Source organism: Esox lucius, chromosome 14, assembly GCF_011004845.1.
Source record: "Esox lucius isolate fEsoLuc1 chromosome 14, fEsoLuc1.pri, whole genome shotgun sequence".
Taxonomy (NCBI): Eukaryota; Metazoa; Chordata; class Actinopteri; order Esociformes; family Esocidae; genus Esox; species Esox lucius.
The window spans coordinates 10,242,426-10,257,500 of NC_047582.1; the positions used below are offsets into that span (position 1 = coordinate 10,242,426).

At 45.8% G+C, this 15,075-nt stretch overlaps 1 protein-coding gene across 2 annotated transcripts in view; it reads left to right on the top strand.

The window, feature by feature from the left end:
- Nucleotides 1–15,075, top strand: part of tnksa (tankyrase, TRF1-interacting ankyrin-related ADP-ribose polymerase a) — a 79,561-nt gene that overhangs the window by 33,533 nt on the left and 30,953 nt on the right. For both annotated transcript variants that reach the window (XM_013137070.4, XM_013137071.4), the window contains exons 4-5: nt 353–389; nt 3,441–3,516. In XM_013137070.4, the coding sequence (XP_012992524.1) occupies nt 353–389; nt 3,441–3,516 (113 nt within the window). The remainder of the gene's footprint in view (nt 1–352; nt 390–3,440; nt 3,517–15,075) is intronic.

Below are 15,075 nucleotides of genomic sequence, written 5' to 3' on the forward strand. Positions count from 1 at the left end.
GGCCGTCTCCTAGACAATGATGCCGCTGTGCTCACAGGCTGCCCGACGTCACGGCAACATCAGCCAAAGGGGCGTGCGCTGAGCTACAGTACCCAAACAGAGAGACTGGAGAGAGGAAGAGCGAGAGAGCGCCATAAGGAGAGACCGCGCCAGGCATGCTCTCTGTCTGAGTGGGCGCTCGGCTAGGCTCTGTGTGTGTGTGTTCACGCGGCGTGTATGATCTAGTGTGTGTGCGTGCGTTTGCTCCCCGACGTAGCTGCCTTTCTCCCGGCTGTGGCGGTGGCTGGGCTCTGCTGCTGCGCGTCTCTCTCCCTGGCCGTGTCTGACACTATGATTTTCTGCAACCATTTAGGTGAATACAAGAAGGACGAGCTCCTGGAGGCTGCTAGGTGAGTACAGACTCTTTCTGTCTCTGCCCCATCCTCCGTCTGTAACCCCCCCCCCCCCACCACCCCCCCGACATGCCGGGCTGTCGTCTCTCCCTCCCCCTCCTCCTCCACTGTCGGTAGCGGAAAAGTGTTGTGCGTGTGTTTTGGCTGTATATGCGCACGCCCAGGGTTGTTATTGTGGACGGGTCTGCACGTGTGTATGTTCAGTGTGTGGTGTTGGTGGCATGTCACTGATTGGACTAGGGCATGACCCCCCTTGGAGCCAGAGGGGGTTAACGGCAAAGGGAGAACCTTTAACCCCCCCCCCCCCCCAATTGTCTTTTATCAACCGGCATTGCGACTCTGTTGCTGATGATGCCATGATGGATGGCTGCTTTTGGACTGGCGGGCAGGCTCGACGTTCACACGGACGTCCCCGGAGAAGTGCACCCTGGGACGGAGTGAAATGCTTGTAGGGAGGTTGGGAGAGCGGGTTGGAAGACGTGACATCTTCATCTTCTTCCTGACAGCTGAGATATTCCCTGCTCTGTCCCTCTGTCCGCCCCGCTCTTTAATCTGCTCCTTCTGTCTGAACACAGACTCCCTCCGCCTTCTGGGAACACCTGTCATGTCCGCTGCAAGCATGAGCTCCTCTCTCTCTTGTCACTACAAACGAAGGACATACAGGCTGTCCCACAATGGCTGCTCTGGTCACCCCATATGGTCACCCCAGTTTCATTCCCCACAATGGCTGCTCTGGTCACACCACACAGGCCCAGTTTCCTCCCCCCAATGGGTGATCTGGTCACCCACCATGGACCCAGTTTCCTCCCCCCAATGGCTGCTCTGGTCACCCCACACGGACCCTGTTTCCTCCCCCCAATGGCTGCTCTGGTCACCCCACACAGACCCTGTTTCCTCCCCCCAATGGCTGCTCTGGTCACCCCATATGGTCACCCCAGTTTCATTCCCCACAATGGCTGCTCTGGTCACACCACACAGGCCCAGTTTCCTCCCCCCAATGGGTGATCTGGTCACCCACCATGGACCCAGTTTCCTCCCCCCAATGGCTGCTCTGGTCACCCCACACGGACCCTGTTTCCTCCCCCCAATGGCTGCTCTGGTCACCCCACACAGACCCTGTTTCCTCCCCCCAATGGCTGCTCTGGTCACCCCACACGGACCCAGTTTCCTCCCCCTAATGACTGCTCTGGTCACCCCACACGGACCCAGTTTCCTCCCCCTAATGACTGCTCTGGTCACCCCACACGGACCCAGTTTCCTCCCCACAATGGCTGCTCTGGTCGCCCTACACTGACCCAGTTTCCTATGCCATGGACACCCACAGAGAACACGTCCATAGGAGCGATTTGAGCCACCGATGTGTTCTGCTGTCCAATTTGTCTGTTTACAGGGCTGCCCCTCTGTTAGCTCTGGCTTGGAGTTGACCCGTTGGCACCAGCATATTCAGGAACATCTGAAATCGGTCATGGGTGATGAAATCAGGCCTTGCTTCAGTATCTGTGGTCGAGGTTTGGTCGTGGAGTATAATTTCACGTATAACTCACCATGTAATGAGCCTGTGCACTTTCCAGAGTGTCATGCATCCCATCGCAGCCTTCAGCACTTCAGTTGAAGACCAGGCCTGGTATTGATTATTCTGTGGTAAGGTATGAGGCTCTTCAGATTCTGCATGTCATAAAGCTTATAACAGGAGTTTTGCTCCTGCGTGGGTTCCATCTTAGCACCTTGGTGATTAGGAAGATGGAACAGGGAGGCGCGCGTGCACACTGAGCACTTTAATCCTGTGGCACCCCACTCTCTGCCAAACCTTGGGATGTTGTCCTGCATCTAAATGAAGGACCTGTTGTTTTCACTGAAGCCCAGATAGTGTTCTTTACCGACGGAAGGAGGTGCAGGGCAAAGAAAAGGCCAGAAGAGGGGACCAGAAGAAAGAAAAGCCACCGGCCATGAATGCGTCTTTCCTGAGGGGACCTTGGCAGTGCTTGATACAAGAGGAAGGATAGAGGAGACTGGGTGTGGGGGGGGGGGGGTGTGTAAGAAAGATCTCTTTATTCCTTTCACCAACAGACTTAAGCCTTGTCATCTAAGTAATGCAGTGACGGGGTGTCACGCTGCTGCCTTCTGGCTGGGTGTCCGTACCCCTGCACGGGTACCGGACATTAACCCCTGAGACGGGCCTTCTCTGCTGTCATGCTGCTAAATCCTGGCTGGGTGTTCGTACCCCTGCCCGGGTACCGGACATTAACCCCTGAGACGGGCCTTCTCTGCTGTCATGCTGCTAAATCCTGGCTGGGTGTCCGTACCCCTGCCCGGGTACCGGGCATTAACCCCTGAGACGGGCTTTCTCCGCTGTCATGCTGCTAAATCCTGGCTGGGTGTCCGTACCCCTGCCCGGGTACCGGACATTAACCCCTGATACGGGCCTTCTCTGCTGTCATGCTGCTAAATCCTGGCTGGGTGTTCGTACCCCTGCCCGGGTACCGGGCATTAACCCCTGAGACGGGCTTTCTCCGCTGTCATGCTGCTAAATCCTGGCTGGGTGTCCATAACCCTGCCCGGGTACTGGACATTAACCCCCAGAGACTGGCCGTTGGCTTCAGTGACCCTGACTGGAAATGACAAAGCTCCATATGCCTCTTGACCACCTCGGACAATCACACAGGTGCAGACTTCAGGAGTGTGTGTGTTTGTGTTCGTTCAGGGTGTGATTGCCAGCCACATGTAGCCTATATTTAAGATCCGCTGAACTGGGGAAATAACATCCTCTTCATCTGCGAATCTCCCTGAGTTCAGACTGACGTGGAGGGAGACCAGAAGACCCTGGTTCTGACTGACATAAATAATGCTCTTTAGGTCTCTGTTCTGAATGTTTTAGGAGGGCTCCCTGGGCGATCTTTTCACTCCCCTTGCCTGTTGTTATTTCCAATAATGGCTCCTCCATCCCCCCTTTCCCTCTCTGCCTCTTTTCTGGTCACTGGTTGGGGTTTATCTAACAGAAGACGTGCTATCTTGTCTTGGGTTTGTCTCTCCCTGTTTCTTCTGCTGCAGGAGTGGAAATGAAGAGAAGCTCATGGCGCTGCTTACCCCGTTAAACGTCAACTGCCACGCAAGCGACGGCCGCAAGGTAAGGGCTTGCCTCATCGATGTGCACGAGCGCTCGCATGCACGCAGTTGTACAACCCCGGCGCCAACCTTGATGTTTAAACCAGTTGTTAAGTAACCGTGAATGGCCATGTTTTGGTCATGTCGGATGTAGTAATGAACATCAAGCGGTCCTGCGTTATGAGGGTGTCCCTAGCCCTCTAAAGGGCATTAGCCTGGTTTCAGTGATGTTAGTGGCCTGCTGTGATCTCAGGTAAAGCTGCAGGATCCTAGTCCGTCCAGAGAACAGGCTTAATCTGATCCAGCAGCAATTCTCCTCACTGACTTCTCAGTCTGGAAATGAGCGGATTTGTAGTACCTCTGTCTGCTGAAAGGTAATCATAATGCTGGGATCTGTGGTAATTCAGGACAAGCTCCTTTGTTCTCTTTCCCCCATAAGCAATTGGCAAATCTGCATTTTTAAAACAAGCAGGAATATAACTTGTGTTATAAACACAATACATTGTGATGAGAAAATGCAATGAATGCAACGCACTTAGCCGAATGTTGCTGTTTTCATTTGGGACATGTATGGCTGTGAGATTTCCTTTGTTGACCACAGAAATTGTAGCCAGTTATTTTTAATCTTGCAATTTAACTTCCTAGCGGACGGCAGGAAAGTGTGTACCTGAGGGAATTTGATATTGAGTTTCATCATCTTCTGTGTTAATGCTACCTCTAGAGTTTGACTACATATAGCAGGCTTTATTGTCGATGGATTTTATTGGCTTTCTCTTCGAATTGCTCAAAATGGATACTTAGCTACAGCCCCATGCTGTAATATCCAGCACATCCAAACAGCACCTCTCACTATGAGTAAGCTTCCGGGAATAATCTAGAATAATTCCAGCGGAGGGATTGAATTTCGGTATCTGTGTGTGGTTCCACAGTGAGACTCCGGGTCATCACGCCACGCGATATTGTCCAGCAGGTTGTGTTCATGGCCATTGTGTGCAGTTAGCACTGAACACCCCCCGATTCTCCACATGCTATTTCCGCCGGTGTGGCTCTGCACACCGTCCTTATCTGCTTCAAGAGGAATGCGACGACATTTTGAATTGATTTCAGCAAGGGTACAATGGCGGCCATAATGATAATCGGTGCAATGACGCATATTAAAATTCAAATTGTGCTTTGCCAGAGATAATGTGGCCATGATCTCCCTCTGAAGTCCCTGCTCTTTATTCCCTTTATTTTAATTAAACCGGCGCCATCCCTTCCTTGTGCTCCCTGGCCAATTGTCCTTTTATGAGAGCGCCGCCGTTCCAGGCGCTGCGCTTGTGTGGATGTTTACGACTGGTTCTGCCTTTGCCGGTATGACTTCCTTTAATATGGCTCGGCGGGTGTGCCGTGTTCCCGCCTGCCAAGCCGGTCGGCTGGTGGCTCCCCAGGCGTCCGGGTCCCCCAACAGAGGGTACGTCTCGTCCTTTACAGCGGTTGCTAATGTGCACCGCCGCAGGTCTTCTCAGGGCCGTGTTCCTGGCTTTGTTCCTGGGCCACTGTGACCGGGGTCGTCAAACCGTTTGGTGTTACATCCTCGCTCGCACTGTTCGGTTGGGCGTTCTGTGCTGGACCCAACTGTGATTGTGTTTTGTGGCACGTTCAGATAGCACTGGCTCACTTGGTCGTCTTCTAAGACCGCCACTTTCTCTTCCCCGGCTGTTATATACACCTTTTAATTGACTCTCCTGCCTCCGGTAAATCTCAGGTGTTTTAGCTTGGATGGACACTCAGCCGGGGTGGAGGTGATTATGGCAAAATGAGGGGTCAGCGATTAGCCTGCAATTCAAGGGGCACCCAGATATTTCCAGGGGTAGTTTTCCTTGCTGTTTGAGCTATACAGAGTCTTATCAGTCCCAGCCCCAGCCCCCCTCCCCCTAAAGCTGATCTACTCAGCTTTCCTAACATGGTTAGTACACAGCCACCCACTTTTAGTAATTACCAGCCTCTCCTTTCCAGCCTCCTTAATAAAAGGGTCAGGACACTTGACTTAATGCTAATACAAAATGGCCCTGATTTCTTCTCTGGGAGGAGAGAGGTTGTGTGCCGGGGAGTGAGCTATGTACGTGATCTCTCTCAATGCGAGATGCAAATCGCCGTGGATTCTGATTTCCATACTAATGTTATTCTCTTTTGTGAATTCTCCATTCTCATAACCCACTCCAGATTCATCACTTCTGTTGTCAAAGCATATGAAGAAATTAGTGATTCAACTTAAAGGGAATTAAATAGTCTAAGGCTCTTTTGGGAAAATAAACTTGCTTTAAAATATGCAAAGCTTGCTGATATTTTGGTTGTGCGCTTTGTGTTCAGAAACCTGTGTTGTTCGGGTGGTTGGAACCAAGACACTTTGTTCAGAAACCTGTGCCATTCGGGTGGTTGGAACCAAGTCACTTTGTTCAGAAACCTGTGCCGTTCAGGTGGTTGGAACCAAGTCACTTTGTTCAGAAACCTGTGCCGTTCAAGAGGTTGGAACCAAGACACTTTGTTCAGAAACCTGTGCCGTTCGGGTGGTAACACAGGTGATTCTTCTGTGTTACTTTAACCCCAGTGCAAAGACTGTCGGCATTGTCAGTCAGTCCTCATTGTTCTCACCCGTCTTTATTCCATGCCCAGCTAGCCTTTCACTGAGTTCTCTACTAAATAAATCAATCAAGTAAATAGTTAATCACACTTGCTCCCCGGACCGATTTCAGTTAGCCGTTAATATATTTCCCAAGCCTCTCTCTCTTTCTCTCTCAGCCCCTGCATGTTTCTGTCTCCATACTGGTCTGCCTTTCTGCGTTAAATATCCACTGCTCACATCCTGCCTCTGTCTCGGCCCTTGTGCTTCACCACCCTCCATACCTTGGGGAAATAATTGAAAGCTAGGCCTGCCTTGGCTGCTCAAGTCTTCTGTTTTCCATCAGTCATAAAATTCCAGCTTACAGGTGCAATCCTATGTTGATGTATCTAATAGAATACTATAGCTGATTCCAAGCGGCGCAGTTTGTCATCGGACTCCGTCTCTCTTGTATTTATCTCCCTTTTTTCTTTTAGCTGAATCCACACCCTGAGCAAAAAGGCAGCAAGAAGCTGTTATCTTCCTCGAATATCTTCATGGCCTGAAACCCATTTTGCTCTGTAAATTCATTATGTGTTTGTCACAGTTGGCTTCTATAATGAGTATTGCAGCAACCCAGGGCAGAAAAGGCTTTCGGTAATGATGGGATGATAGGAGACAATAGGAAATGGAGAGTTCTGTCCCTGGCACAATGTCATCTTTCAACATTGTTAGGTCAGGAGGAAGGGAAGTTTATGTGATAATAGACTGCCTGAGAAGTGAGGAATCCACTCCCAAACTCCCGATAACAGCCTTGCAGGAACCTCTTCCCACAGCCAAGCTTTTAATCTGGGTTCCTGCTGTCTCTGCAGCACTGGTTCTGGTTGGAAACCTTTATGGCTTTCGGTTGAAATCATTAACAGTTTGGCCTAATTTTTTTTCTGATCACCGTCTTATTGGCAGGATTTATTAGTGCCTTCCTTAGCTTTTGTGTGTAAGCCTGGGTTGTGATGATAACGTGGAGGAATTTTTGGACTGTCAAGACTGCTGCTAGTAAATCCAGCCGCGCTGTTCCACGTCACCAGTGTGTTACGGAGGTGACCTTGGGTGGACAGTGTAACTGGAATCTTAGCGGAGAGAAGCTCCACAAAGACCCGCTGGCCTCAACACGGTACCGAAACACAGCTGGTCAACACGCCACCGGATAGTCCTATAACTTGGGAAGAGCAGTCCCATGTCTGGGCACACTGGGTCAAAACAGACAGGGGTCTGTGCTGGGGCCGGTTGGTCTGGGCTTGTCTTCAACCTCGCCGTCTTTCCTTGATGTCATAACCGTCTGGATCATCTGAGCTGGTTATAACGATCCTTTTGGCTCCTCTTAACTGTCATAAATATCTGTTTTGTCAGTAACATCAGTTTTTGATTTCTTAAGTGTCATAAACATGTTTGGGCTTATCATAAGTGTTGTGAACGTGGAGGCTTGGCATTGCCATTGGGGATCGTCTGGAGCCCCGGGGCTCGTCATAACCGTCACACCCCTCTTGATTCATGGGCAGACTTTGAGGTGTCCATGGCAGGGAATAATGGGTTTGGTTATGTGTGCTTTAGACTGGAGGTGGATGGCATATGCTGCTGTGGATGAATCGTGTTAGAGGCCTTATGTTCACGTTGACGCTGAAACAATTTTTCTTGCTTTACAGAGGAAGTAAATGTCACATTTTGCTGACTCTACCACTGAATACAATGCATCATGGGAAATGTCAGGTATATAAAAAAACATTCAAAAACGTACTCAACCAACTCGTATTATATCAGATTTTTTTTATTATTCTGTTTACAACAACAATCATATATAACATTTAGCAAAATATTAATAATTACTGTTATTTATTGAGAGCAGAGATATAATTTTATTCTGATCAGTTATGTTGAAAAATTGGTTTGGAGTTTTTTTTGCATTTGCTAACATAGGCAAATTTTGTATAATGTGTTTTATAACGGAATAGTAACTGAGTTTCTAACAAAAAATACAAACAATAAATAGGTTTAGCGGATTAAATACATGCCCAGAGACTGAAAATATGGCCAGATTGAGTGATTTACTTGTGTGATTGGGCAGTTGAGGTACCCTGCATAACACATGCTAAACTATTGGTGCTTACACCAGTGTTTTGTAAAGATTTTGAATTTGCCTAATCACTTAATTGTCACTGTCCATTTTTATTATCTATGTGATCGGACTTTTGCACTCATATGTTTAATTCAACATTTTTCATTGACGCGCATGCTTCAGCGTTCAATAGTTAGGAGTCGTTTGACAGCCTGCATTATTGAAATAACAGCTCAGTGTTTGTAGGTGTCACATGTTCCTCCCCCTCTACTGTTCGGGGAGTGAAATGGCAACACCTTTTCCTCATGGACGTTTCGCAAACATCCCTGGTCATTGCGCTTACAAAAGTTGAAATGGTACCATATGATGTGGTTAAAAAAGAAAATTGTCACTGACAGACTTTAAAATAAATCCATAGGAAAATGATTCCTGAGGATTTTGAGCTGGCCAATCAGCCAACTAGAATAGGAGGAGCTGGTCAATCAGCCGCATAGAATAGGAGGAGTTGGTCAATCAGCCGCATAGAATAGGAGGAGTTGGTCAATCAGCCGCATAGAATAGGAGGAGTTGGTCAATCAGCTGTCAAGAATAGGAGGAGTTGGTCAATCAGCCGCATAGAATAGGAGGAGTTGGTCAATCAGCCACATAGAATAGGAGTTGGCTAATCAGCCGCATAGAATAGGAGTTGGCCAATCAGCCGCATAGAATAGGAGGATCTGGCCAATCAGCTGTCTAAAGCAGGAGTAGCTAGTCAAATTACTCACAATATATTTTATGACCCTTATATTCCATCTACAAAAAACCTGCCTATTAACGCAATGAATTACACATTTTAAGAAGGTCATTGGCTATTTATAGAAATCTGGTAACATTGGGAAGTTACTTCAAGGGTGTTAGAGTAACCCTCTGCCTGGTGGCACGCTGGTTCACACTAATCCGAAGAGTGAGAGGTCTTTTGGTGCTCCACACTTTGTAGAGCAGCTTGTCTTCAACTCACAGTACAGTTAACATCCCCTCTCTGGCCGAGGTAAGCTACATTATGTTGATCCAGCCTGCTGCTAAAAGGGCTCCTGTATAGCTAGTCTAAGCTCCTCTGTGCTTCCTTTCCTGGATATCCAGGCCCAAGTACATTTCCAGAGCTGCCAACACATTACTGGCCTACTCTTGAGAACCTGGTGGGGCAGAGTCATCCAAAATCCCACCGGGCTGAAGAGATGGACCATGGAGGAGGATTCATGACAACCCCCTCTGAGAGGCCTGATAGCCAGTCAGGGTGCATGCTCAACCTTCATATATGGTTATATGCTTCGGGATGAATATTGAGTGGTCTTCAAGCCTCTTCCCCTCAACCAGCACAGAACATTTAGAATAAATTGTAGCTGTGTGTCCTCCGCGGTTTCCCTGGTGAATTTTAAGGAGCAGACGATGTCGAAATGCATGATGACCATTAGCTCGTGAACATTGGAATGCTCGCTTCTAAGTCTTTTATTTTTTCATCAAGTTTGACAACCCACATCAATACTTTTGGAGGAAGCAAGAATACAAAACACACCAGAGGATCAATGTTTCTGAAGTTGGTTGACATAGCTGAAAGGTGGTGTGTGTGTGTTTTAGGTCTTACTAAACTCATGGGGACCAAATGTCCCCATGAGTATAGTAAAACCAGAAAAAATGACATTTTGCCAGTCCCCGTGAGGCAAAAGTCAATTTCCGGCTCAGGGTTTAGGTTTAGGGTCAAAGTTACAATTTATTTTATAGTTAGAATTGGGGTTTCTTTAAGGTCCAGGCGTTGTTGGTTAAGTTTAGGGTTAAGGTTAGGCATTACATCTAGGTAAAGTTTAGGCATAAATGTTACTTAATTGAGGTTAAGGTTAAGGTTGGGGTTAGGTTTTAGGGTAAGGTTAGGGGTTAGGGTTAGGTTTAGGGTTAAGATTAGGGCAAGGGAGCATACAATTTCTATTTTCTGGTCCCCATGAGGGTAGCTGTGCGCGTGTGCGTGTGTTCGTTCTTTTGAAGTTGGCCTAAGTGTGTTACCTACCTAGTGTGTGTGCGCGCAATTTTTTTTTTGTCCTTGTAAGGAACAAAGGTTTAAGACATTTTGCTGGTCCTCCAGAAAAAATGTCTCGTTTGGATTGAGTTTAGAACAAGGTTCAGGTATAGTGGTTAATTTTGTCCCCAAAAGTGTAGTAAAACACAAGTCTGTGTGTGTCAGTCTGCGATGAAGCCAATCTCCCAAAGCAGTGTATGAAACAAGGCCTTGATATTCAGCCTTATCCTGCCTGCTTTAGCTGAGGATTTCTTTCAGACCTTTCGCTCAGTGTTCTCGTCTGTATGTGTGGCGAGACGGCCGAGTCTGGGTTTGATTTGGAGCGATGGCAGCACTGCGCCGGGTGGGTCCGGAGATGATGGAGAGCTCGGGAGTGCAGGGCGTTATTAACGCGGGCCGGCTCGGCAGAGCAGCACAGGAGAGCATTATCAAGATGCCTTCAGAAAAACCAATCACTTATGCCACCACACATTGTGCAGCATAGCCATGAATCACCCCGCGATTGTTTCACGGAGCCAACGTTGACCTCTCCCTTCTCTTTCTCTGCTCCCTATTTATTTTTCTCTTTATTTTTTTCTCGTTTGTACTTCTATGTGATGGCGAGAAGAGGGCTTGTGATGGGGGCCTGAATGAGACCAAGTTGTTGACATGGAGGGTTTGAATAGTTTCTGCTGTCCTGATTTTACTAAGCTGCCATTTTCAAGCCACATGGTCTCCAATTAGCGCACTCCATACAATTGGAAACACTCTGCACCTTTCTTTAATGTATACTTGTAATGTTAGTCTCTGACATGAGAACATAATACTAATTGTTTCATCAAGAGAACTGCTAATAGAGTTGCCATTTGCTTTCACATCAGCAGGGGTAGGCTCTGAGATCCCTGGTGTGGTAACTTTGACTTGACATATTTCTGGCTTAAACATAAAGATGATACTTTTGGTGTTGATTGAACTGGGAATAGTGTGGGCAATGCTTTAAGAGTTCTTTTCAACCCTGTATCCTCCACCTCTGTAGGCGTTTTCTCCTGGGGAATTTTGAGCTTCCTTTGACCTTTGCCTTGTTTTAACCGTGTGCGCTGATGTTGTTCAAGCATCTTAAGCACAATTACTCTGCAGGTCAATGGGATTTCTAAAATGTTCTTGATTGATGTTTGGGTAATATAATTGTGTTGCAAATGTAGGCCTACTCAGCTGTCTGCCACTCTCTTGTCTGCATCTTTCGGTAATGTGAATGGAACGTGGCTGAGATGTGGCACCTCGAACTAGAACATCAAAGGCCTAACAATTAAGGGAGTCATCAAAGACTCCAGTTTTAATGTTGATCATAGTGCTTGGATAGTTATATCAGGTTATGTTTTCTGAATACAGAACTGGATTACAGCCCTGTGTTGAGTGGAGAGGTGCATGTTGTGTGCTGTGTGGAGTTTGTATATATTATGTAGTATAAAGGTTTATGTTCAGCTTGTATAAATTATGTAGTGTAAAGGTTTGTTTTAATTGTATACATTGAGGGGTAAATGTTTACATTCTAATAGTGTATATTAAGTACGATGTAAATGTTTACATTGTACTTGTATAAATTATGTAGTGTAATGGTTTACAGTCTACTAGCTCACAGCAAATACTGTGTGAAGGTTTCCATTCTACTAGTATACATCAAGCCCTGTATGAAGGTTTACATTTTAATAGTATATATTAGGTACAGTGTAAAGGTTTACATTCTAATTATGTACATGAAGTACTATTTACAGGTTTACATTCTTCTTGTATACACTGAAGTGCCAAAAAACCAGTCTAATACTTGGTAGGCCTCCCACAGGTGTGCCTAAATCCCAGAGGGAATGTTGTACAGTCCTCACGCTGATGTTTCTTGAGGGCCCTGCATTGAATAAAGATGTTATTTGAGGCAGTGTTGCATGCCTATCGCGTGAAACGATTTTTGCCAGCCAACACCTGGTCACGTTCTCCCACAGTCTTTTTACGGCCACACTGCTGTCGTAAGTTAGATGTTATGCCAGAATGTTTGTGTTCATGGTACACCCTTGAAATGGTAGTATGTGAAAATCCAAACTTCCCCTCTACCTCCGAAATGCTATGACCCATCTCACGAGCTCCAACTATTCAACTGCGTTGAAAGTGTACTTAAATCGTAATAACTTGCCATTCTCATGGCGCAAACAGCTCCAGCTTCTACAGATGTCTATCGCTGTACATATGCACTGGCAGACGCAGCCACTGACGTGCATGAGTGACGTTGCTATGTATTTTGTATGGACTTGTCTGTGCCAGTTTTTCTGGCACTTCAGTGTACATTATGTAGAGTTAAGGCTCACATTCCATTTGCGCATATACTGGGGATGTGCCACTAAGAAAACTCTTTGCCAATAACGATACTTGTATACCACTATCGGACAGTATCAGTGTTTTGTCATTTCTGTTCCTGTGTACCCTTGGGTAAAATTAACATAAAATATTGCTGCTGATGGTGCTTCTTATTTCAGGAAATGTAAATTCAATCATACACATTATTTTTCTATGCATTTTAATAACAGGCTCTACCTGGATGTAAAAGGAGTAAAAAAATGTATGTACGGTATTTAATCCTAGCAGCCACTCATTTTGGCAGACACCCCCCATCCCCTTACCCAGTAAAGGACATTACAGGGAGTGTGCTCTGTAATGAGGATTTCTAGTTACAAGTAATGTTGTATATTACTGCTCAATTGACAAAAAATCTGCGATCACATCTGACTCTACTGTAAGCTGAAATGTCATAGATCGTAAATGTTCAGCTGTGCTTGAAAGAAGGTTACTGAGCGGTGACAAAAGCACATCTGTACTCCACCACTCGATAGCTGGCTAAAATCTGTCTTTCCTGTAATAATTCAACATTGTGCTAACTAATATTGAGAACCACCACGCGTGTAAACAAAACAATGTACAAAAATGAAATGCTGGCTTCAGGAGATTTTGTGGGTGAGAAGAAATGAATATTTCAACGATTCTCTCTGGTAGGCTGCAGTACTGCAGACATTGTTCCTGCACTCTCCCTATCCTCTATTGAAGACCATGCACTCTGAAGTTCCTCCTGCTGTTGGTCTACATAGAGTTTGCTAGACTGATTGACTGACTTCAACTACGAAGACTCTGTTTCTCAAGTCGCACATGAATACAATTGCACCTGGATCTTAAGAACCGTGTTGTAACTTGACAGATTAACTATATACAGAGAAAATTCAATTCATATGTCTAACTCATTTCAGGAATACATCATTTTCTTGCTGTTGCGGCTATGGATTTGCCCTGCCAGTGCACCAAGGTGAACTAAACGTATTTAAGGCTTACATCCTAGTTGTATTAATTAAATATTGTGTAAAGATTTACATTCTGCTTATATACATGAAGTACTGTTTAATGGTTTACATACATTTGTATACATTATATAGTGTAATGATTGATGTTGTTCTATATTATGTATTGTGAAGGTTTACATAATGCTTGTAAATATCATGTAGTGTAAAGGTTTACATAATACAGTTAGGTGTGGAAATAATTGGTCACTGACACAAGTTTTGTGATTTTCGCTGTATACTAAAATCTATTCAATATACAGTTAAATAATGAATATGTGCTTGAAGTACAGTCTGTCAGTTTTAATTTGAGGGTATTCACATTGGCGGAAGGGTTTAGGAATTACAGCTCTTTAATATGTAGCCCCCTTTTTTCCAAGGGACCCGAAGTATAGCAGGAACATTAGGAGTGGCCAAATCAACAGTTTGGTACCTTCTGAGAAAAAAACAACACACTGGTGAGCTCTGCAACACAAAAAGGCCTAGACGTCCATGGAAGACAACAGGGGGGGGATGATTGTAGGATTCTTTCCATGGTAAAGAAGAACCCCTTCACAACATCCAGCCAAGTGAAGAACACACTCCAGGAGGTAGGCATATCATTATCCAAGTCTACCATAAAGAGAAGACTTGCAAATACAGAGGGTTCACCACAAGGTGCAAACCATTCATAAGCCTTAAGAATTGAAAAGGCCAGATTAGACTGCCAAAAAACATCTAAAAAGCCAGCCCAGTTCTCGAACTGCCTTCTTTGGACAGATGAAACTGAGATTAACCTGAACCAGAATGATGGGAGTAAAAAGTATGGAGTAGTCTGGGAACGGCTCGTGATCTGAAGCATACCTCATCTGTAAAACACTGTGGAGGCAGTGTGATGGCATGGGCATGCATGGATTCCAATGGCACTGGGTCACTAGTGTTTATTGATGTGACAGAAGACAAGCCGCTGGATGTTTATAGGGATATATTGTTTGCTCCGATTCAGGCAAATTCAGCGACCCAGGAGTTTAAGGCAAAGTAGTGGAATATTCTGCAATGGTCGAGTCCATCACCTGACCTCAACTCAATCGAGCATGCATTTCTGATGCTGAAGACAAAACTAAAAAAGACCCACGAACAAACAAGCAACTGAAAACTGCTGCAGAAAAAGCATTTCAAAGGAGGAAACCCAGCGTTTGGTGATGTCCATGCGTTCCAGACTTCAAGCAGTCATTGCATGCAAAGGATTCTCGACAAAGTGTTAAAAATGAAAATGTTATTTATGACTGTATTAATTTGTCCAATTACATTTGAGCCCCTGAAATAAGAGGACTGTGTATGAAAATGGTCTGCACCCCAGTTGCATCTGGGTTGTTTCATTTCATATCCGTTGTGGTGCAGTGGCCAAGTATTTCCAGACCAAACTGTACTTGTATGCATTATGCAGTGTAAAGGTACCAATATACTTGTATACATTATGTAGTGTAAAGGTTCACATTGTACATGTATACATT